Source organism: Dermacentor variabilis, chromosome 1 (genome assembly GCF_050947875.1).
Source record: "Dermacentor variabilis isolate Ectoservices chromosome 1, ASM5094787v1, whole genome shotgun sequence".
NCBI lineage: Eukaryota > Metazoa > Arthropoda > Arachnida > Ixodida > Ixodidae > Dermacentor > Dermacentor variabilis.
Window position 1 is genome coordinate 150,179,638 of NC_134568.1, and position 23,565 is coordinate 150,203,202.

Sequence of the window (23,565 nt, forward strand, 5' to 3'; positions counted from 1 at the left end):
CAACTATCTCCCCGAGGGTCGGCAATGGCTCCTCGTAATACCGCATCATCTTCGGGCTGATTTATGCACATTGTTTCACACTGATCCCCTATGTGCACATGGTGGCATGTTAAAGACCTACACCTGCCTTAGGCTCCGGTATTACTGGCTTGGCATGTACAAGTTCATTCACAGGTACGTCCGCTGCTGCCTTGACTGCCAGCGCCGAAAGTCGGTCCCTACTTCCACTGCCGCACCTTTGCAGCCGCTTCCTTGTCCGTCCCATCCTTTTGATCACGTCGGAATCAACCTTTGCGGTCCACTTCCTTGTACCGGGGCTAGCAACCGCTAGATTATCATTGCAGCGGATCATCTCACACGCTATGCAGAAACCGCTGCACTTCCATCTGCCATACTTACTGCGGCATTTTGTTCTTCGTCACGGAGCCCCTCAGGAACTTCTTAGTGATCGAGGCCGCTCTTTTCTATCTGAAGTCATGATGTCGCTTTTGAAGGAATGTCACATCATCCACAGGACCACTAGTGCATACCATCCACGAACGAACGAGTTGACGGAGCGTTTCAACCGTACTCTTGGCGACATGCTCGCCATGTACGTCGCGTCCGACCATTCCAACTGGGACGCTGTGCTTCCGTTCATCACGTTTGCCACTAATACTCCTACTCAAGCCACCACTGGTTTTTCTCTGTTTTTCTTACTTTATGGCCGCGAACCTTCCTGCACCATCGATGCCATTCTACCCTACCAGCCTGATTCATCAGAATGTGTTCCTGTCTCTCAAGCTGCGCAGCATGCTGAAGAATGCAGACAACTTACCCGCTGTCTTACCACCGCAGATCAGACACACCAGAAGCGTCATCGTCGTGGCTCTGACCCCCCAAGCTTCCCTTTCCATTCATTGGTTTGGCTGTGGGTTCCACCTTTAGCGCCCGGCCTTCCTTAGCTGCTCCCACGATATCATGTACCTTACCGTGTTATTGCACAAGCTTCCCCGTGAACTATGTCATCGAGCCTGTGTCGCCGTCTTCTGATCAGTGCGGTCGCGGTCGCGAAACTGTTCACGTAGATTGGCTCAAACTCTTCTACGATCCCTCTATGCTACCTTATGCTTAGATCGCCAGGATGGCACCTATTTCTCCGGGGGACAAATGTAACGAACAAGAAGCGCCGGGCTAAAAGCGCCGGTTAGCCTGGCGCATCTCCAGCATATGAAATGTAACAATGAAGTGCTGGTCAGTCAGGCGCATCACCAATGCTTTACGCACGGGGCTGGTTCTGACTGCTCGCAGGGTTTGACTACCGCACCAAGTTCGACCTCTCACTCCTTGCGTAACCTGTCAATAAACACCTTGACATTTTTATTATTGTAAATAATTTCTGACCAGGAGAAAAATCAGTGAAACTGACATTTTTTTTTCATCTAGAATGGCACTTTAGCAGCTGACTCAGAATTATTTGAGAATGTCTGACCATATGTGCAGGTGAATTCATTAAATTGCTTTGTCAGTATATATTGGTGGTTGCATATACCTCATGATTGCACCACCCCAGCCTTGCTGTCTGCACTGTTCATATTTATACACAGACATACAGTGATTGTCCTGTAATGAAATGAGCCAAGCAAAGGCTGACTGGAAATATTGCATATTTTAATGAAGAAATGGGTAAGCATTTATGTATACTATATTTGTCAAAAAAACATCAGTGAGAGTTCCTGTAAATGAAGCACAGATTACTTCCTGTAAATCAAGCTTTCATAGTTCAAAATTCCAATTTAATCGAACAAATCTCAAACATTTAGTTGGCCCCGTTTTTTCATATGTTCTGATGCCACCTAATTCAAATAAAAGTTTCGTTAAATTAAAGGGGCCCTGAAACACTATTTATCGAAGTCGAGAAATGCATTTGGAGTTAAACTAGACTCAGAAATACTTTGCAGCAAAAAGTACGTCAGTGCATTCAGTAGAAGCGCGCTTATTGCCAGTCCAAGATTGCCCTTGATCTCCTTCGTAGTGCTCTCACTCATTCTTCAATGCCTTGCACTGCGAAAGCTACGGCAAAGCAGGGTATGCCCACAACGCTCTCTGCCTACTGAACGTCACCGTGGCGCACAATGCAAATTTGATTTTGGATGTTCGTGTACATGCCACTATTTATGATTTTGGAGCCTACGACATGCCACACACAATTGTTCTCAGGAAGTGAGCTCGTCGCAGCGACTGTGGTATCTATGCTACATAGCAGACCGCAGCTACATGCAACTGTAGTGCATATGTGCAGCATTTGCTTTGTGCACAACAGGGCTGAAGTGCACACTTGTGCTTATGTGCTCCAGTCTGGTCATGCTAACATACTGTGGACTGGCCTTGTCCTGCACCAGCTTGACTGACGGATAGGAGCCACATCCAACTTGCACATTTTGGAGCGCCGTCATTAGCGCAATACTGAGCAAGGTCTGCCAAGACGTGTAGCCAGGATTGGCCAGGAGTGAGTGTATGGTGGCAAGCGTATATGTCATCATCATCATCATCAGCCTGGTTACGCCCACTGCAGGGCAAAGGCCTCTCCCATACTTCTCCAACAACCCCCGTCATGTACTAATTGTGGCCATGTTGTCCCTGCAAACTTCTTAATCTCATCGCCCACCTAACTTTCTGCCGCCCCCTGCTATGCTTCCCTTCCCTTGGAATCCAGTCCGTAACCCTTAATGACCATCGGTTATCTTCCCACCTCATTACATGTCCTGCCCATGCCCATTTCTTTTTCTTGATTTCAACTAAGATGTCATTAACTCGTGTTTGTTCCCTCACCCAATCTGCTCTTTTCTTATCTCTTAACGTTACACCCATCATTCTTCTTTCCATAGCTCGTTGTGTCGTCCTCAATTTCAGTAGAACCCTTTTCGTAAGCCTCCAGGTTTCTGCCCCGTAGGTGAGTACTGGTAAGACACAGCTATTATACACTTTTCTCTTGAGGGATATTGGCAACCTGCTGTTCATGATCTGAGAATGCCTGCCAAATGCACCCCAGCCCATTCTTATTCTTCTGATTATTTCCGTCTCATGATCCAGATCCGCCGTCACTACCTGCCCTAAGTAGATGTATTCCCTTACCACTTCCAGTGCCTCGCTACCTATTGTAAATTGCTGTTCTCTTCCGAGACTGTTAAACATTACTTTAGTTTTCTGCAGATTAATTTTTAGACCCACTCTTCTGCTTTGCCTCTGCAGCTCAGTGAGCATGCATTGCAATTGGTCCCCCGAGTTACTAAGCAAGGCAATATCATCAGCGAATCGCAAGTTACTAAGGTATTCTCCATTAACTTTTATCCCCAATTCTTCCCAATCCAGGTCTCTGAATACCTCCTGTAAACACGCTGTGAATAGCATTGGAGAGGTCGTATCTCCCTGCCTGACGCCTTTCTTTTTTGGGATTTTGTTGCTTTCTTTATGGAGGACTATGGTGGCTGTGGAGCCGCTATAGATATCTTTCAGTATTTTTATATACGGCTCGTCTACACCCTGATTCCGTAATGTCTCCATGACTGCTGAGGTTTCGACAGAATCAAACGCTTTCTCGTAATCAATAAAAGCTATATATAAGGGTTGGTTATATTCCGCACATTTCTCTATCACCTGATTGATAGTGTGAATATGGTCTATTGTTGAGTAGCCTTTACGGAATCCTGCCTGGTCCTTTGCTTGACAGAAGTCTAAGGTGTTCCTTATTCTATTTGCGATTACCTTAGTAAATAGTTTGTAGGCAATTGACAATAAACTGATCGGTCTATAATTTTTCAAGTCTCTTGCCTCCCCTTTCTTATGGATTAGGATTATGTTAGCGTTTTTCCAAGATTCCGGTACGCTCGAGGTCATGAGGCATTGCGTATACAGGGTGGCCAGTTTCTCTAGAACAATCTGCCCACCATCCTTCAACAAATCTGCAGTTACCTGATCCTCCCCAGCTGCCTTCCCCCTTTGCATAGCTTCCAAGGCTTTCTTTACTTCTTCCGGCGTCACTTGTGGGATTTCGAATTCCTCTGGACTATTCTCTCTTCCATTATCGTCGTGGGTGCCACTGGTACTGTATAAATCTCTATAGAACTCCTCAGCCACTTGAACTATCTCATCCATATTAGTAATGATATTGCCGGCTTTGTCTCTTAACGAATACATCTGTTTCTTGCCAATTCCTAGTTTCTTCTTCACTGCTTTTAGGCTTACTCCGACCCTGAGAGCATGTTCAATTCTATCCATATTGTACTTCCTTATGTCAGCTGTCTTAAGCTTGTTGATTAACTTCGAAAGTTCTGCCAGTTCTATTCTAGCTGTAGGGTTAGAGGCCTTCATGCATTGGTGTTTCTTGATGAGATCTTTCGTCTCCTGCGATAGCTTACTGGTATCCTGTCTAATGGAGTTACCACCGACTTCTATTGCACACTCCTTAATGATGCCCACAAGATTGTCGTTCATTGCTTCAACACTAAGGTCCTCTTCCTGAGTTAAAGCCGAATACCTGTTCTGTAGCTTGATCTGGAATTCCTCTATTTTCCCTCTCACCGCTAACTCATTGATCGGCTTCTTATGTACCAGTTTCTTCCGTTCCCTCCTCAGGTCTAAGCTAATTCAAGTTCTTACCATCCTATGGTCACTGCAGCGCACCTTGCTGAGCACGTCCACATCTTGTATGATGCCAGGGTTAGTGCAGAGTATGAAGTCTATTTCATTTCTAGCCTCGCCGTTCGGGATTCTCCACGTCCACTTTCGGCTATCCCGCTTGCGGAAGAAGGTGTTCATTATCCGCATATTATTCTGTTCCGCAAACTCTACTAATAACTCTCCCCTGCTATTCCTAGTGCCTATGCCATATTCCCCCACTGCCTTGTCTCCAGCCTGCTTCTTGCCTACCTTGGCATTGAAGTCGCCCATCAGTATAGTGTATTTCGTTTTCACTCTACCCATCGCCGATTCCACGTCTTCATAGAAGCTTTCGACTTCCTGGTCATCATGACTGGATGTAGGGTCGTAGACCTGTACAACCTTCATTTTGTACCTCTTATTAAGTTTCACAACAAGACCTGCCACCCTCTCGTTAATGCTATAGAATTCCTGTAGGCTACCAGCTATATTCTTATTGATCAGGAATCCGACTCCTAGTTCTCGTCCCTCCGCTAAGCCCCAGTAGCGAAGGACGTGTCCGCTTTTTAGCACTGTATATGCTTCTTTTGGCCTCCTAACTTCACTGAGCCCTATTATATCCCATTTACTGCCCTCTAATTCTTCCAATAGCACTGCTAGACTCGCCTCACTAGATAACGTTCTAGCGTTAAACGTTGCCAGGTTCATATTCCAATGGCGGCCTGTCCGCCATTGCGTATATGTGGATTGACCTTAAGTTTCCCATGGTTCGAGGCTAGTTGAATGTTCAAGACTAATCAAAATTAGCGAGAGCCAGTGGCTATGGCACCAATAAGCGGGATGGCCGCAGTTGAATTCCTACGCGGGGAGCTGCGGCCGATAGTGAACAGATGATAGTTGGCTTCTTCTGGAAGTATGTTATTCTTATCAAAATTTGAAAGCAGATTTTTGCTTACTTCAGCCTGTTTATTCAACTGTGTCAATAAATATACCCAGTAACGGTAGGAAGAAGCAAACGTCCTTCTTAATTGATGTCAGCTATCAGCCAATAGCAGCCCCCTCTATGGGAATCTTGCATATGACTACATATGCAATACGCCGAAAGCTTTGAAGCTAGTGAGGAGAAGGCCTCGTTTGAAAAGAGAGTGTTTGAGAAATACGTGATTTCGGGCTGTGCTTGTGAGCTCAACGTGCCATGCACAACTGCAAAATTTGGCTGAGCTGTAAGCTGCATTTTTTCACCAAGCTCGAGGGGTGGTTCAGCACCCCTTTAAACTTCTTGGCCTACCAGGGCAAAGAAACATGGCCAAAAATGGCTGATGGCGAAAACATCCATAAGGCATAGATAGTGAGAACGTGCCCATGCTAGATATTCAGGCTGCTGTGTACGCTGATGGGCGACATTATAAGATAGCAGCGCTGACTGGTTTTCACGTTCTTGCCACCCCCGTTCCCCCATTTTTTATGCACAGTTCCTATAATAATGGCAAATTTAAGGCAGCGAGCTCTAAGGTGGTCTTTGTTCTATTTTGTGATGGTTTAATCAAAAACTTTGTGTATAACATTGCTAAGTTCATTTCATACCATATCTTAATTGGTTCCAGGTAATTTGAACTTTTCATAATTCATAAAAATCTGTTGTTTTGTAAGTTTGAAATGTGAGTCTACTTTTGTGACTATGAAAAGTATTTGTCTTACAGCTGATGCAAGAAAGCTCAGAATTTGCTGGAAATAAAATCCAGAAAGGGAGTGGAGGGGGAGGCTGTATGCAGCTTGTACATATTTAACTCTATTGCCAGACGATTTCGTTCTGAATGCTACCAGGCTTATGGGGCACAAAAGATCGAGGCCAAGTCTTTCAAGTTGTTGTATTACTAAATATATCATACAGGGCCCGTAACACTTGTCTAGAGCATGTAAATTATGTTCTCTGGTGACATTTCCCACATTCTTCTGGCATTACGGGGCACACTCTGTAATGACAGGAGCAATCTGCACTTTGTGTGGCAGTGCATGTTCACTTTGAAACTGATCCCACCCAATGCTGTACCTGCCAATAACTAGGACAGGCACCCTTGTGGTGGTTATGGCCAGTCTTCAGCAGGTACTAGGGCCAGACCTGATCTGGCCAGGCCATAGTTTAGCAACCCCTCGTCTAAATCATTGGGAGTGTTAAAATGACATAATAAACATGTATGTGCATTTTGGCTCGTCATACAAGGGGTCTTCAGGCCTGCACTCCGTTTCACAATAATGAGGTACTAGAAGGGAGGCTATAGCTGTCATGACTCCATTAAAGCTGTGATCATATGAATACACTGTGCCCCTACATAATGGACATTGTTTAGCTTTGTGACTGAGTTATGTCTGCCTGCAAGAAGCATAGTGTGGTTGTGCAGTGTAATCGCAAAGTGTTCTATCAGGTTTACATGTGACCTGTCACGTCCCATTCGAAACTAAAGGTTGGCGAGCATAATGCATTAGTGTTACCACCTTTTTGACTTATTAATGCACCATCAGTTGCGTCAGTGCAAGTTGGATATAAATAAACATCAAGACAGTAGGAGAAAGACCTTCCTCGGTCCTTGGTAAAGCAAGTTGTAGCATTAATAGTTATGCAGTTTTTCAACTTCATGCCTGGTAACAATGTATAATTGCATTGTTTAGGCTTCCAGTAATCACAGTCTACTGATTGCTGTTGCAGTCAACTGAGATGTAATAGCATGCAGATTCTTAGTGGTGCCAACCATTTCGGAATAGGTAGCATTGCCTTTTGTTTCGATTTTCTGCCTACAGTATAACTCTTACTGAAGACATGAAAGTCCTGACAAAAATAAACAAATAAATTCCATTTTTCATTGTGTCAAATCAAGAGATGAATAACAAGATATAATTTATTGCATCTTGTTGTTTTTATTATGGTGGTATTAAGCCACAAAATTGACAGTCGAAGGTCTTGCTTGTTCTGGCATGATGTTTCCATCACAACACGTCCTTTTTAGAGTCACGGATGCTTGAAAGCATAGCATAATCTTAAAAAAAACACACACACACACACACACATTTTGATGCTGAGACTGCAACTAAAGGGAATTGGTGATGATTGTCAAGCTAGAAAAAGGTATATGAATAAGTGATCTTAGTTATTGCGATGAGCTGAGATGACTGCACATCAATAAATGTGATGCACTGATGAACTTCGAGTTAATGAGAAAAGTTTATATTTGCTATTTGTTTCACGTGCAGTCTCTGGCATATGAATATACCTCATAACTTATGTTCCAGTGTCTAATTATTCTGAAATGGTATACTATATGTACATTTTATCCTTGCTGTACCCTTGCTGGACATGCAATTTTTTTCCTTGGGTAGTGAAATAGCTGGAGGGTGGTCTTGTACAGCTTCAACATTAATGATTGCTAGGAGATATCTGGTGCTTGTGATGTCCTATTGATAAGTAGTATAAGGGCTTGCTGAACGGCTCCACAGTTCTCATTCATCTGTCATATGTGTGAAGTTGTAGGATATTTTCAAAATTTTTTCCATTGAAGAGTTCAAACTTTTTATGTGAGCATACATGTGTTACCACTATATTATAAGCAAATTCCCTTTGCACGAAATGTAGGGACAAATGCAAATCGATGGGTGCCACAATAAGTTACTATTCTGGCTTTCTGTTACTGCACATAGGAACTTATGGTGGCATGATATATAGCTAAAATATGAGTTTTGTTGACAATTAACATGCAAAATTGTTAAACCTCTTTACAGCAGTTGATATGATGTGTTATTTCAACAAAAAGAAAGAAACAGACTACAGTCAAACACGCTTATAACAATATTCAAGTGCCACGAAAATTCCTTTGTTAATTGTTATAACAATGTTATTGTTAACATTGTTGTTGTTATATGATAACATTGTTATTGTTATAATTGTTATAACCATTGTTATAATCGGGTTGCATGAAAAAAAGAAATCAAAATGGAGGATGGCATAGCTGTTCCAAAAAAACTATAATTGCGGGGTGGCCAGTTCTCGTCCCCACCACCTTCCGCCATCCGGCTTCCGATTGTGTTGACTCGTTTAACTGTTTAACTCTTCCTGCACGCTGCGATTGTGTGTTTTTAACAAGCCGCAGCTGTCACCGTTCAAGAATGGCACTGCTTTAACAACTGCAAACAGGGGTCACGGGCAGCAAGTGACATGTGATCTCTGCCGAGGCATCGCTTTGGTGGCCCCAAAAAGGGCCTTTTAAAGAATGCGAGAAGGTTGCCGCTGTAGCCTTTCAGCTTGAGAAATCCAGAAGAAATGCTGGGACGAGATCGCCACAAGCATCTCGCCACGTACTTCCCACTGGCTTGCACGAGAAAACTGCATGTCCGTCGGCCTTGCTTGCTTTACGCGAAGGTTGCCAACATCCCTCTCCTAAGCATCCAGGTACTCCATGTGTTGAAGTGGAAAGTTCCTTGTGAAAACAAGACCATGAGGAACTCAATCATATACAGGACCTCCCGTGGGGACAGTGTTGAGGCAGCCTGCCCTACTGCGTCAGCGCTGCCGTTTTCGTCAGTGTCGCTATCCGATGCAAGCATGTTCGTGATGGTCGCCTTATCGGTTAGAAGCATTTCGTTTCCAAATCTATAGCAGTGCACTTTCTTTTCACTGGCAACGCCGTGCCTTGCCGATGATCAGTGGGCTGATCAGCCATGTTCTGTTTCGGCAGTGAGTCAAACGAGGCTGAGAAACTACGTGGTCAGGAACGACTTCGATGCAACAAAGACGAGCACGAGCGACTTAATCCATTAGTATTATTGCTCAGAATTAGGGCCCAGCGATAGGCCTAGCGAGCAATCTAGGAGCAGTGCCGGCAGCGTTGTCAGTCCAGTTGGGGTGGTCCATTCATGTTTCGGAGGATGGCGCGGCACAGAGCTATAAGTGCAACCCATTCGTGTTCGGAGGGGTGGAAGGGCAACGGCAGAGATGCGCGCGAGGCTGGCCCGCATCTGAGCGGCAATAGTTGTGCACGCAATAGTTGAGGTGGTGGGCGATCACACAGCAGCTCACGTTTCACTTTTTCTTTTTTCTTTTCAAGGATTTTGCATTCCATTACCTTTTGGCATGGATACCCAGCAGCCAGACTTCATCATTGTTACCGATAATGTGGCATGGGGACATTGTAATAGCGGGTTATTTCTCATAGAAAACATACAAAAGTTGATGGTGCAGCAGCTTTTTATTGTTATAACCAAAATATATTGTTCAAACTGGTAACACTATAAGTGGGTTTGACTGTAATAGGTTCACTGCATCTAGGCTTCCTATATTTTCATGTCATTTATGTGTACAATGATGTTATATTTATTCTAGCTGGAAAAGAAGAACGCTGAACTTGAGAATTTGAAGAAGCAGCAGACAGAATTGCTCTCTACCAAGACACCCCAGTTGAACAGCTCTCTTCAGAAGCTGCTCAAAGCCATGCAGAATCAACATTCTGAACTACTCATGCAGCATATAGCCCAAGCACGAAATGAAGCCTTTCAGAGTGCACTGAATGAGCTTCAGGTAAGTGGCATGGTTTGGGATTTTGCATTCTTGTCACTTTGTTATTTGACTAGTATCAGTATCTTTAGGGTTTTGTCTTCCCTTTTTTTTATTTATTTAATTCGGCAAACTTCTTTTTGGTGGTTATCGAAAGAGCATTTTCGGTCACTATATTTTCCTAATAAAAGTCTTTTTAGTGCCTTTCCTATGTTCTTTTTACTCACTCCCCACACAAACGCATAGATTTATTGGGCAATCATTTAAGTATTCAGATTACTGCCAAATACTGCACCAGGTAGGCCAACTCCTCTCTCACCAGAACAGGAATTGGCCTCCCTGGTGCAGTATTCAGCCACCCCCTCCCTCATGATTCCTACAATTAACCCATGGCCCTAAGTCTTCAGCAGCTGCGGAGCACCTGACCCAACGCGGTGGTCAGACCTGTAATGCAGCAGAGGGTGCTAAGAATCTCTGGACCCGGACAGGCCGCCAATGGAAACTGACCCTGGCAACCTTTAACATCCGAACTCTATCGAGTGAGGCTAGCTTAGCAGGACTCTTTAAGGAATTATCAGGTATTGTTTGGGATATCATTGGCCTTAGCGAGATTACAAGAACTGGTGATGCTTATACAGTGCGGACTAATGGCCATGTCCTCTGCTATAGAGGTCTCCCAGATAAGAAGCAATGCGGGGTAGGATTCCTAATCCATAAGGACACAGCGGGCAACATTGACGAATTCTACAGCATTAATGACAGGGTAGCAGTAGTCGTAATTAAATTTCATCATTATTGTCATCATCAGCCAATTTTATGTCCACTGCAGGACGAAGGCCTCTCCCTGCGATCTCTAATTACCCCTCTCCTGCGCCAACTGATTCCAACTAGCGCCCACGAATTTCCTAATTTCATCACTCCACCTAGTCTTCTGCTGTCCTTGACTGCATTTCCCTTCTCTTGGTACCCATTCTGTAACCCTAATGGTCCCACGGTTATCTAACCGGCGCATTACGACCTGCCCAGCTGCATTTTTTTCTCTTCATGTCAATTAGAATATCGTCTATACCCGTTTGCTCTCTGATCCAAACCGCTCTTTTTCTGTCTCTTAAAGTTATGCTTAGCAATCTTCGTTCCATCGCTCTTTGCGCGGTCCTTAACTTGTTCTCAAGCTTATTTGTCAGTCTCCAAGTTTCTGCCCCATATGTCAGCACTGGTAAAATGCGCTGATTGTACACCTTCCTTTTCAATGATAATGGTAAGCTTCCAGTCAGGAGTTGACAATGTCTGCTGTATGTGATCCAACCCATTTTTATTCTTCTGTGAATTTCCTTCTCATAATCAGGGTTCCCTGTGATTAATTGACCTAGGTAAATGTACTCCTTAATAGACTCCACTCTTACACTCTCTCTGTTAAGGTCCTCAATCATTTGTTGTAACTCGTCTGCATTGTTTCTGAATACAGTCCAGCCCACATATAACGAACTTGATCGTCACGTGGCATTTGTTCGTTGTATCCAAAGTTCGTACTAAGTGGACCACCTATAATACGGGAAAAAAGAGCAAGCGAGACGAAAGTTCACTTTATTTTTGAAAAAAGTCCGTGATGCATGTCTGCTTCTTCAAAGCTGATCGCATCACTGCCGTTTCTAATTTTTCCAGCACGGTAATATGTTCATCGCCAAGGCCTCTGCTGCACACGAGTTCCTTAAGCGACGCGATGTAACCGATCGCGGTTGAAGCGTTCACAGCAACCGGCGGTAGAGCAGCATCCTCGTCATCGTCCTCGTCGGTCTCTGGGCAGTCAGGAAGTGCTCGCACTTCACGCACAATAGCTTCGTCAGTGCATGGCTCCGCAATGTCGGCGTCGTCATCAGCAGAAACGAAATCGTCCCAGGCAACGTCAGGTCCGGCCAGCTGCGTGTCAACGACGCGTTGCCACAAGTCCTCGTGCGACCGGCCTTCCGGTGGGTGATCTATGGTGTCCTCGGTGCCTGGGCCCATAAAACCCGCCTTGCGGAAGCAATTTTCTATGCACTCCGCGGTGAGTTCCATCCACGCCGCTTTCAACATGTCCACGGCGGCAAGCAAGCTGATGCAAACTGGCATGGCAGCATCAATCGCGATCAACAAGCGTTGGATGACGCGCCACCGGTAGCACACCTTGAACGCATGAATGATGCCCATATCCAGCGGCTGAATTTTGCAGGTTGCATTGGGAAGCAAGAAGAGCACTGTCACCGCACTCAAGGAAGGCTGCACATGGTGCGCCGCAAAGTTATCCAGCACGAGCAGGACCTTCCTGTTTTTTCGTGCGATGTCACGGTCGAACTCGACAAGCCGCTCGGGAAATAAGTCACGACTCATCCAGGCTTTTGTATTGTTCCTGTAGCGTACGGGCACGTAGCTTCCAAAGCATCGTGGCTTACGTGACCTGCCAATGACAAACGGCAGCCGCCGGTCACTGCCGTCCATATTGACACACAGAAGAACGGTTATGTGCAACTTGCTGTTCTTCCCTCCGGCGCACTTGTCGCCTTTCAAGGCATGCGTTTTAGATGGCAACATCTGATAAAACAACGCAGTCTCGTCGGCATTGTAAACGTCCCGTGGAGCATAGCTCGTGATTGTTGGGAGGTTGTCGGAAAGCCACGCATCGACGTCCTCGTTGTTCACAGACGCGGCCTCGCCGACGACCGCCTTGAAAACAATTCCGTGGCGAGCCTTAAACCGGTGGAGCCATCCATTGCCTGGGCTGAAATCGGGAAAGTCCAAAAGGAAGGCGAAGTCTTTAGCCTTGGAGAGCATCAGCGGTCCACTGATCGGAACGTTGCGAGACCGCGCGTCAGCGAACCACTTCAGCAGTGCGTCCTCAACGTCCGCGTAGGTCGCCTTCCGAAGTCGCTTTCTAGTCGTCGGGTCAGCATTCACGGTAGCACCAAGAATCTTTTCCTTGCTTAGCAATGGTTGAAATGGTCGATTTCGACAGTCCGTACTTCTTGACCAGTTCGCAGTTTTTTGCACCTTGAGCAAGTTCATTAACAATAGCCATCTTCGTTGCTATGTCGACAGCTTTCCTTTTAGCACCTGAAGAGGTCGGCGTACAGTCCTCCATCGCACCAGGCGCAAGTCAAGCCCTTAAGCTCGCGCGCTGAGGCAGCCTTCAACTCCCCGATCTGGGAAAGGCACGGATGCGGCAACGATGTCAATGCAGTGCCATCGCACAGAAAGAATCGACGGCGCAATGCCCTCAGTGCGGGGTGGCAACGGAGCAACAAATGGAGAACCGGTTTGAGCCGGTAGAGCAGACGCCTGACTTTTCAAATTGGCCGACGCAGATCACGTGGATGCATCACAGCGACGCGGGTGGCGCCACTTTCTCTTTCGTCACCGCGCGCGCGCGCTTTTTCGTTTTCATTTTTCAACGCTCGCTTTTTCTTTTTTTACTTTATTTTACCCGCAAAGGAGCGCCGGGAGACGCTTTGTGCGCTCTGTGTTCGCGTCGTGTCAGGGGAACACAAAGTGCGCGAAATTCGCCTGCCGGGGGTTCGCAGTCCAGCGAAACCGCACCAAACACCGCCGGCTTGGTCAACTACAGGGGCCCGACAGCTTCGCGTTCGCTCTAACCGAGTGTTGAGGCCACAACAGTTCGTTCTATGTGAGACACTGTGCCATTGCCCCAATATATATTTTGACGGTAGCACCGCCCTCGTTCGTACTAAGCGAGCGTTCGTTATATCTGCGGCTGTTATAAGTGGGCTGGACTGTAGAACAATCTCATTGGCAAACCGATGGTTGCTGAGATATTCGCCGTCGATCCTTACTCCTGAGCCTTCCCAGTTTAATAGCTTGAATTCTTCTTCCAAGCCCGCAGTGAATAGCATTGGAGGGATTGTGTCTGCCTGTCTGACTCCTTTCTTTATAGATATCTTCCTGCTATTCTTGTGTATAATTAAGGTAGCTGTAGAACCTCTGTTGATATTTTTCAATGTATTTACGTAAGCGTTCTGTACTCCTTGATTACGTAATGCCTCTATGACTGCTGGTATCTCTACCGAATGAAATACCTTTTTGTAATCTATGAAAGCCTTATAGAGAGGCTTATTGTACTCTGCGGATTTCTTGATTACCTGATTAATGACATGGATGCGATCGATATTATAGAGTATCCCTTCCTGAAGCCAGCCTGTTCCTTTATTTGACTAAAGTCCAGTTTTGCCCTTATCCTGTTCGAGATTATTTTGGTAAATATTTTATATAATACTGGGAGTAAGCTAATGGGCCTATAATTTTTCAATTCTTTAACGTCTCCCTTTTTGTTTATTAGTATAATGTTTGCGTTCTTCCAGTTTTCTGGGACCCTTGCAGTTGATAGATACTTCGTATAAAGAGCCGCCAGTTTTCCAAGCATTATGTCTCCTCCATCTTTGATTAAATCCACTGTTGTTCTCTTCTCCTGCCGCTCTTCCTCATTTCATGTCTTGCAAGGCCCTTCTGACCTCATCGCTAGTTATAGGAGGAGTTTCTGTATCCTGTTATTACTGTTTCAAATGGTGGCATCCTGAGTCCTCTGGGTACTGAACAGCTCAGTATAGAATTCTTCCGCTTCTTTTACTATATCCTTGAGATTGCTGATGATATTGCCCTGCTTATCTTTCAGTGCTTACATCTTGGTTTGTCCTATGCCAAGTTTCTTTCTCACTGATTTCAGGCTGCGTCCATTTCTTACGGCTTCTTCAGTCATTCTCACGTTATAGTTTAGAATATCACTTATTTTCACCTTGTTGATCAGTTTTGAGAGTTCCGCGAATTCTGTCTTATCTCTTAAGTTGGACACTTTCATTCTTTGTCATTTCTTTATTAGGTCCTGTGTTACTTGGGAGAGCTCGCCTACTGGTTGCCTTGGTGCCTTGCCTCCCGCTTCAAATTGTTGCCTCTGAAGCCAGCATAGTCACGGTTTCATTCATCACCTCTATGTCATCTTCATCTCTCTGTTGCAAGACTGCATATTTGTTTGCAAGCACCAGCCTGAATTTATCTGCTTTTACCCTTACTGCCTCTAGGTTGACCTGTTTCTTCTTGACAAATTTTAGTCTTTCTCACTACAAATTGAGATGAATCCTAGCCCTCACTAACCTATGATCACTGCACTTTATCCTGCCTATCACTTCCACGTCCTGCACTATGCTGGGATCGGCAGAAATTATGAAGTCAGTTTCATTTATTGTTTCACCATTAGGGCTTTTCCAGGTCCACTTTCTGTTGCTACGCTTCTTGAAAAAGGTGTTCAATATTCCCAGCTTATTCCTTTCTATGAATTCTACCAGCATCTCTCCTCTAGCATACCTAGAATTGACCGCCATAGTTGCCAATTGCCAGCGTTGCTGGGGCACATTAAGTTTTGCACTTTAATCTGGTACTTTCTTACGTTTAGCATACAAAACTAGAAGAAAGCGCGCACGCATCTCTGTATTAGCACTTCAATTTAAAATTTATGCGACGATAAAACATATTTTTATTGAATTATGGTGTTCACATGTAGCTTTTAAGTGATCCTCTCGAACCAAGGCATGCGGTAACCATTCCTTACGTGAGGACGGGCGAAGGGAGCTTTCAGAGTACGCTTGCTTCCTCCATTGGTCCTTCGCTGTAAGGAGGCCTCACGTAAGGTTAGGAAGTGGTCAAAGGAAAGGAATGTTTCATTGTTTGGGCCTAGAATCGACGCCGTAGTTGCCAATTGCTTGTTCACCAGCCTGCTTTTTCCCCACTTTTGCATTGAAGTCACCCATTACTACACTATTCTGAGTTTGCACTTTTCTCATCGCTAATTCAACATCTTCATAAAACTGATCTACTGCCTCAGCATCTTGACTGGATGTTGGAGCATAGGCTTTTACTACCTTTAATCTATACCTCTTATTAAGTTTGATTATGACTACAGCTACCCTTTCATTAATGCTGTAGAATTCGTCAATGTCGCCCGCTATATCCTTATGGATTAGGAATCCTACCCCATATTGCTTCTTATCTGGCAGACCTCTATAGCAGAGGACATGGCCGTTATTCAGCAATGTATAAGCCTCACCAGTTCTAATCTCACGAAGGCGGATGATATCCCAAACAATGTCTGATAGTTCCTCAGAGTCCTGCTAAGCTAGCCTCACTCGGCAGAGTTCGGCAATTAAAGGTTGACAGGGTCAGTTTCCATTGGTGGCCCGTCTGGACCCAGAGCTTCTTAGCACTCTCTGCTGCATTACAGGTATGACTGCTGCCTTGGTCAGGTGCTCCACAGCTGCTGGGGACTGAGGGAGATGGGTTTATTGAAGGAATCATTTGGGAGGTGGTGGCCGAATACTGCACCAAGGAGACCAATTCCTGTTCTGGTGAGGGAGTGTCTTTGTTCAAGCCTAGTGGGCCTTCCTAAATTGGTTGTACTTGGATTAGTATAGCTCCACTCGCTCTCAGCATCTTTTGCCGGTGTCAGGCGTCACTCCAAGCCTGCAAATGTAGTGCACTAGAGGAGGTGAATTTCAAGCTCACCATCGTCAAATTAAAAAATAATAATTTGGATGGTTGGATTCGAACTTCCGATTATGGCAACCCAGCATTCCACATAGCTCAGTCAGATATAGCTCAGGCAGGCAGCGAGGCTACCTTATAGCTGACAAGTGCAGCCCAGAAGGCCCTATGTGCCTAAAAACTTGTTTGATGTATTTGCGATATATGTGTTTTCCTGATCGCGATGGGTAACTCACTATGGAGTGATTTCTAAACAGTTCTGGTCTCGTAGATCCAAAGCCACATTTGCGAAGACGGCTGTGAACTCAGCTAGCCAAACGCCTACAGGCGTGCCGACAACCTTTCACAGTTGCGAATGCATGCACGTGATCTGCAGGGGTATAAACGGAAACCCGCGAAAACGAATATAAGTACAAATGTAGAAGAAATAACTGGACACAAACTACGACTTTTTTTTTTACTTGATGAAAATCTGTATGTGAACTTTGCAACTATTGTTACATTAATTTTTTTTCTTATTGTTTGCGTGCTACTGCAAACCTTCTCATCACTTTTTCTCTTCCTTTAACGGTACAATTTCTTCTGGGGGGGGGGGGGGGGGTATCTCTCACACTAGAAAGCGCGAGGAATGTCGGTAGAGTCAGTTGAAGTCCATTTAGTGTATCTCAAATGCCTGAAAGCATGCTTGAATAATCCACAGTATATGGGTTTGATGATTGCGTCAGGTGGCACGGCATAATATTTCTCAGTGGTTCTAACATCGTGGTTTCAAGGTCTCTCGTACGCAAGCGGCCCTGAATGTTGCTAGATACACAACATATTCTCGGCAGAATTGAACAGCACTTAAAAGTAGTGTGGAAAAAAAGAAAATAAGAAAATGAAAAAAACTTTCAGCACTTACCACGGATTCACTAGTCTCGTCTAGAAGGCGGTACACCAAACAGTTCACGGTTTCGGCTGCCTGTCTCATGCATCGGAGAAGTCTTTCCGAACAAGACGGAACTGGTACTGATGCGCTGCGCAAGGCTGAGACGTTGGACGTGAGGAAGGTGCACTGACAGAGACTTTTGCTCAAAGGCAAATCCTCAGTGGCGAGACAGGCCACCAAACAATAGTTCTGATCCACGCGTAAAATAGGCAACCTTGGAAGCGGCCTTGCTCTATAGTTGAAAAGCGCTTATACAACACCTCCTTTAAGCTACAGCATAAGCGTCTACCTGCGATCAGTTAGACATTGTGTGTACACTCTGCGCGGCAAACCTATCGACGTCCCGTTTGCTACCGAACTTGCAATACATGCAATTTAGCAGTTGCGGATATATGTTCGTGATCTACAGGAGTACAGACGGAAACCCACAAAAACGAATATACGTGCATATGTATGCGGCATATATATACGTATATATATACATATATGTATATATACGTGGAAACTGTTGCTCCTGAACGAATCGGAAGACTCCGCCACAGAGAAGCTCATACCGCTACGCGCGTTTAAAATTATAATAACATGCACGATGCGCTCGCTTCGATCACAAAAAGGGGGGGGGGGGGCATCTCAAATGTTTTTGCATTCCACATGCACTGGAACCAGGTTGGTGCGGCCGAGTTGCGATACCACAAATACCAGAATCTGACAGGCACTATACTACTGTGGTGGGGGGAATACTTATGACAAATTTTGCTCTCTAACATTTAAATTAAACGAACTGCATTTACTGTTCTGATTATCATTCTGAACAAATATAGGCACACATATGTTGTGAAAAAGCAAAGAAATGTCAGATTGCATTGGCATAATTCAATTAGGCCTTGAGTTAAAGAACTTCTGCCTTACAAAACCTGCAATTTGTTTTGTTCTCTCTATATTTGCAGCGCTTGAAAGACTACTCTTTTCTCAACTTAATAAAGTATTCTTAATAACAGGTATAGATTAAAAGTAGTACAAGCCTATGCTGTAACATCCAGTCACAATGATGATAAAGTAGATCAGTTTTATGAAGATGTGGAATTAGCCACGAGAAAAGTGCAAACTCAGTATACTGTAGTAATGGGTGACTTCAGTGCAAAAGTGGGGGAAAAAAGCAGGCTGGTGAACAAGCAATTGGCAACTATGGCGTCAATTCTAGGAACGTTAGAGGAGAGATGCTGGTAGAATTCGCAGAAAGGAATAAGCTGGGAATATTGAACACCTTTTTCATGAAGCGTAGCAACAGAAAGTGGACGTGGAAAAGCCCTAATGGTGAAACAAGAAATGAAATGAAATTGATTTCATACTTTCTGCCGATATCAGTATAGTGCAGGATGTAGAAGGGATAGGTAGGGTAAAGTGCAGTGATCATAGCTTAGTGAGGGCTAGGATCCACCTCAATTTCAAGAGAGAAAGAGTAAAATTGGTTAAGAAGAAACAGGTCAACCTAGAGGCAGTAAGGGTAAAAGCAGATAAATTCAGCCTGGTGCTTGCAAACAAATATGCAGCCTTGGAACAGAGAGATGAAGATGGCATAGAGGTGATGAATGAAACCGTGACTAGGCTGGCTTAGAGGCAACTGAAGCGGGAGGCAAGGCACCAAGGCAACCAGTAGGCGAGCTCTCCCAAGTAACACAGGACCTAATAAAGAAACGGCCAAGAATGAAATCTTCCCACTCAAGAGACCAGATAGAATTTGCGGAGCTATTGTTTAAACTGATAAACAAGGCGAAAATGAGTGATATTCGATATTATAACTTGAGAAAGACTGAAGAAGCCGTAAGAAATAGACGCAGCCTGAAATCAGTGTGAAGGAAACTTGGCATAGGACAACCCAAGATGTATGCACTGAAAGATAAGCAGGGTAATATCATCAGCAACCTTGAAGGTATAATAAAAGCAGCGGAAGAATTCTATACTGGCCTGTGCAGTACCCAGAGGACTCGGGATAACTCCATTAAAAACAGTAATGAACAGGATACAGAAACTCCTACTATATCTAGCAATGAGGTCAGAAGGGCCTTGTGAGACATGAAACGGGGAAGAGCGGCAGGAGAAGATGGAATAACAGTCGATTTAATCAAAGATGGAGAAAATAGAATGCTTGGAAAACTGGCGGCTCTCTATATGAACTGTCTATCGACTGCAAGGGTCTCAGAAAACTGAAAGGATGCAAACATTATACTAATCCACAAAAAGGGAGATGTTAAAGAATTGAAAAATAATTGGCCCATTAGCTTAATTAAATAAAATATTCACCAAGATAATCTCCAAGAATAAGGGCAACACTGGACTTTAGTCAACCAAAGGAACAGGCAGGTTTCAGGAAGGGATACTCTTCAGTGGATCACATCCATGTCATCAATCAGATAATCGAGAAATCCGCAAAGTGCAGTTTGCCTTTATATATGACTTTGATAGATTATGAAAAGGCATTTGATTCGGTAGAGATACCAGCAGTCACAGAGGCATTGCGTAATCAAAAAGTACAGACTGCTTATGTAAACACCCTGGAAAATATCTACAGAGATTCCACAGCCACCTTAATTCTACACAAGAAAAGTAGGAAGATGCCTATGAAGAAAGGGGTCAGACAAGGAGACACAATCTCTCCAATGCTATTCACTATGTGCTTGGAAGAAATATTCAAGCTCTTAAACTGGAAAAGCTTAGGAGTAAGGATCGACGGTGAATACCTCGGCAACCTTCGGTTTGCCGATGACATTGTTCTATTCAGTACACTGCAGACGAGTTACAAGAAATGATTGAGGACCTTAACAGAGAGAGTGTAAGAGTGGGGTTGAAAAATAATATACAGAAGACAAAGATCATGATGAATAACCAGGCAAGGGCACAACAGTTCAGGATGACCAGTCAGCCTCAAGAGTCTGTGAAGGAGTACGATTACCTAGGTCAATTAATCACAGGGAACCCTGGTAATGAGAAGGAAATTCATAGACGAATAAAAATGGGTTGGATCACATACGGCAGACATTGTCAGCTCCTTACTCGAAGCTTACCATTATAATTGAAAAGGAACGTGTATAATCAGTGCATTTTACCGGTGCTGCCATATGGGGCAGAGACTTGGAGACTGACAAAAAAGCTTGAGAACAAATTAAGGATTGCGCAAAGAGCGATGGAACAAAGAATGCTAGGCATAATCATGAGAGACAGAAAGAGAGTGGTTTGGATCAGAAAGCAAACTGGGATAGCCGATATTCTAATTGACATGAAGAGAAAAAAATGGAGCTGGGCAGGTCATGTAATGCGCCGGTTAGGTAACCGTTGGACCATTAGGGTTACAGAATGGGTACCAAGAGAAGGGAAATTCAGTCGAGGACGGCAGAAGACTAGGTGGAGTGATCAAATTAGGAAATTCCTCCACTCGAAACAGTAATGAACAGGATACAGAAACTCCTCCTAACTAGCAATGAGGTCAGAAGGGCCGTGCGAGACATGAAACGGGGAAGAGCGGCAGGAGAAGATGGAATAACAGTCGATTTAATCAAAGATGGAGAAGATATAATGCTTGGAAAACCGGCGGGTCTTTATACGAAGTATCTATTGACTGCAAGGGTCCCAGAAAACTGGAAGAATGCAAACATTATACTAATCCACAAAAAGGGAGACGTTAAAGAATTGAAAAATCATAGGCCCATTAGCTTACTCCCAGTATTATATAAAATATTTACCAAAATAATCTCGAATAGAATAAGGGCAACACTAGACTTTAGTCGACTAAAGGAACAGGCTGGCTTCAGGAAGGGATACTCTATAATATTGATCACATCCATGTCATTAATCAGGTAATCGAGAAATCCGCAGAGTACAATAACCCTCTCTATAAGGCTTTCATAGATTACAAAAAGGTATTTCATTCGGTAGAGATACCAGCAGTCATAGAGGCATTACGTAATCAAGGAGTACAGAACGCTTACGTAAATACATTGAAAAATATCAACAGAGGTTCTACAGCTACCTTAATTATACACAAGAATAGCAGGAAGATATCTATAAAGAAAGGAGTCAGACAGGCAGACACAATCCCTCCAATGCTATTCACTGCGGGCTTGGAAGAAGAATTCAAGCTATTAAACTGAGAAGGCTTAGGAGTAAAGATCGACGGCGAATATCTCAGCAACCTTCGGTTTGCCGATGAGATTGTTCTATTCAGAAACAATGCAGATGAGTTACAACAAATGATTGAGGACCTTAACAGAGAGAGTGTAAGAGTGGGGTTGAAGAATAATATGCAGAAGACAAAGATAATGATGAATAGCCGGGCAAGGGAACAAGAGTTCGAGATCGCCAGTCAGCCTCAAGAGTCTGTTAAGGAGTATGTTTACCTAGGTCAATTAATCACAGGGAATCCTGATAATGAGAAGGAAATTCATAGAAGAATAAAAATGGGTTGGATCACATACAGCAGACATTCTCAACTCCTGACTGGAAGCTTACCATTATCATTGAAAAGGATGGTGTAGAAACAGTGCATTTTACCAGTGCTGACATATGGGGCAGAGGCTTGGAGACTGACAAAAAGCTTAAGAACAAGTTAAGGACCGCGCAAAGAGCGATGGAACAAAGATTACTAGGCATAACTTTAAGAGACAGAAAGAGAGCGGTTTGGATCAGAAAGCAAACGGGTATAGACGATATTCTAATTGACATGAAGAGAAACAAATGGAGCTGGGCAGGTCATGTAATGCACTGGTTAGATAACCGTTGGACCATTAGGGTTACAGAATGGGTACCAAAGAAGGGAAATGCGGTCGAGGATGGCAGAAGACTAGGTGGAGTGATCAAATTAGGAAATTCGTGGGCGCTAGTTGGAATCGGTTGACGCAGGAGAGGGGTAATTGGAGATCGCATGGAGAGGCCTTCGTTCTGCAGTGGCCATAAGATAAGATAAGATAAGATGATGATGATGATGATGATGATGATGATGATGATGATGATGATTACTTCATTGTGGGCTGTTACTGCAGCTTGTCAGGTTAAGGGGATATGTTGTAGCCTCTGTTTGTGTTCTTTACCAGTGTGTGATTGCTGTAATGGTAAATTGATACAAATGTGTTGTTATGACGTATATCAGCTGCTGGAAGCAGTGATTATGCAAAAAGTGAATGTTCCTAAAGTGTGGTGAGAAGTATTGCAAAGTGACGATGGCATGACTAGTTAAAGGCCTATGCTCAACTGTTGCATTAGACATTTACAGAGCGAAAAATTTAATTTGTCGTGGGTATTCGCACTGTGTGACATAGAAAGGCTGGCGCAAGCCATTAATTTCAGGTATTTCGGTTGTAGCCAACTATAGTTGTAATAATTTTAACCTTGATATAAGAAATAGGAATATAACATATTATTGGATGAAGTAGATCTTAAATATTTATCGCTGATATCAGCCTGTAACAAATGTATGTTTATAACGAATATCGGCTATAATGAAGGTATTTTTGGATCAGACATTACTTTGTTATGATGAGGTCCAGCTGTAAGCAGAAATTTACTTTTTGCTACTATACATTGAAATTCTAAATTTCTTTAATATAATTCTCTACTTTCCTTTTTATTTGCATTTGATCATCTTGGGGTGCTGATCTTTTTTGGGTAAAAGTTAATCTTCATAAATTACTTCTCGCACTATATGATAAATATATAAAGATCGGGCATATTTCTTCAGCTATTTTTTTTTAAATTGCCTTTGCTTTTGCTTGCCTTTGCTACGTGTTGTCGACAATTTCGATTTCGCCCTGCCGTCTGCTAGCCGCCTGGTTAGCTCAGGCGGTAGAGCGGCTGCCCCAGAAAGGCGGTGGTTCCGGGTTCAAGTCCCGGACCAGGACGAATTTTTCTTCAGCTATGAGGCTTTTCTTTCGAGGAACCTGTATGGGTTTCC

General features: G+C 44.0%; 1 protein-coding gene across 1 annotated transcript in view; it reads left to right on the top strand.

Annotated features, from left to right (window-relative positions):
- The window catches only part of LOC142586353 (uncharacterized), a 54,549-nt gene that overhangs the window by 13,744 nt on the left and 17,240 nt on the right, over nt 1–23,565 (top strand). Inside the window, exon 7 of the mRNA XM_075697606.1 lies at nt 10,007–10,201. Within this exon, the coding sequence (XP_075553721.1) occupies nt 10,007–10,201 (195 nt within the window). The remainder of the gene's footprint in view (nt 1–10,006; nt 10,202–23,565) is intronic.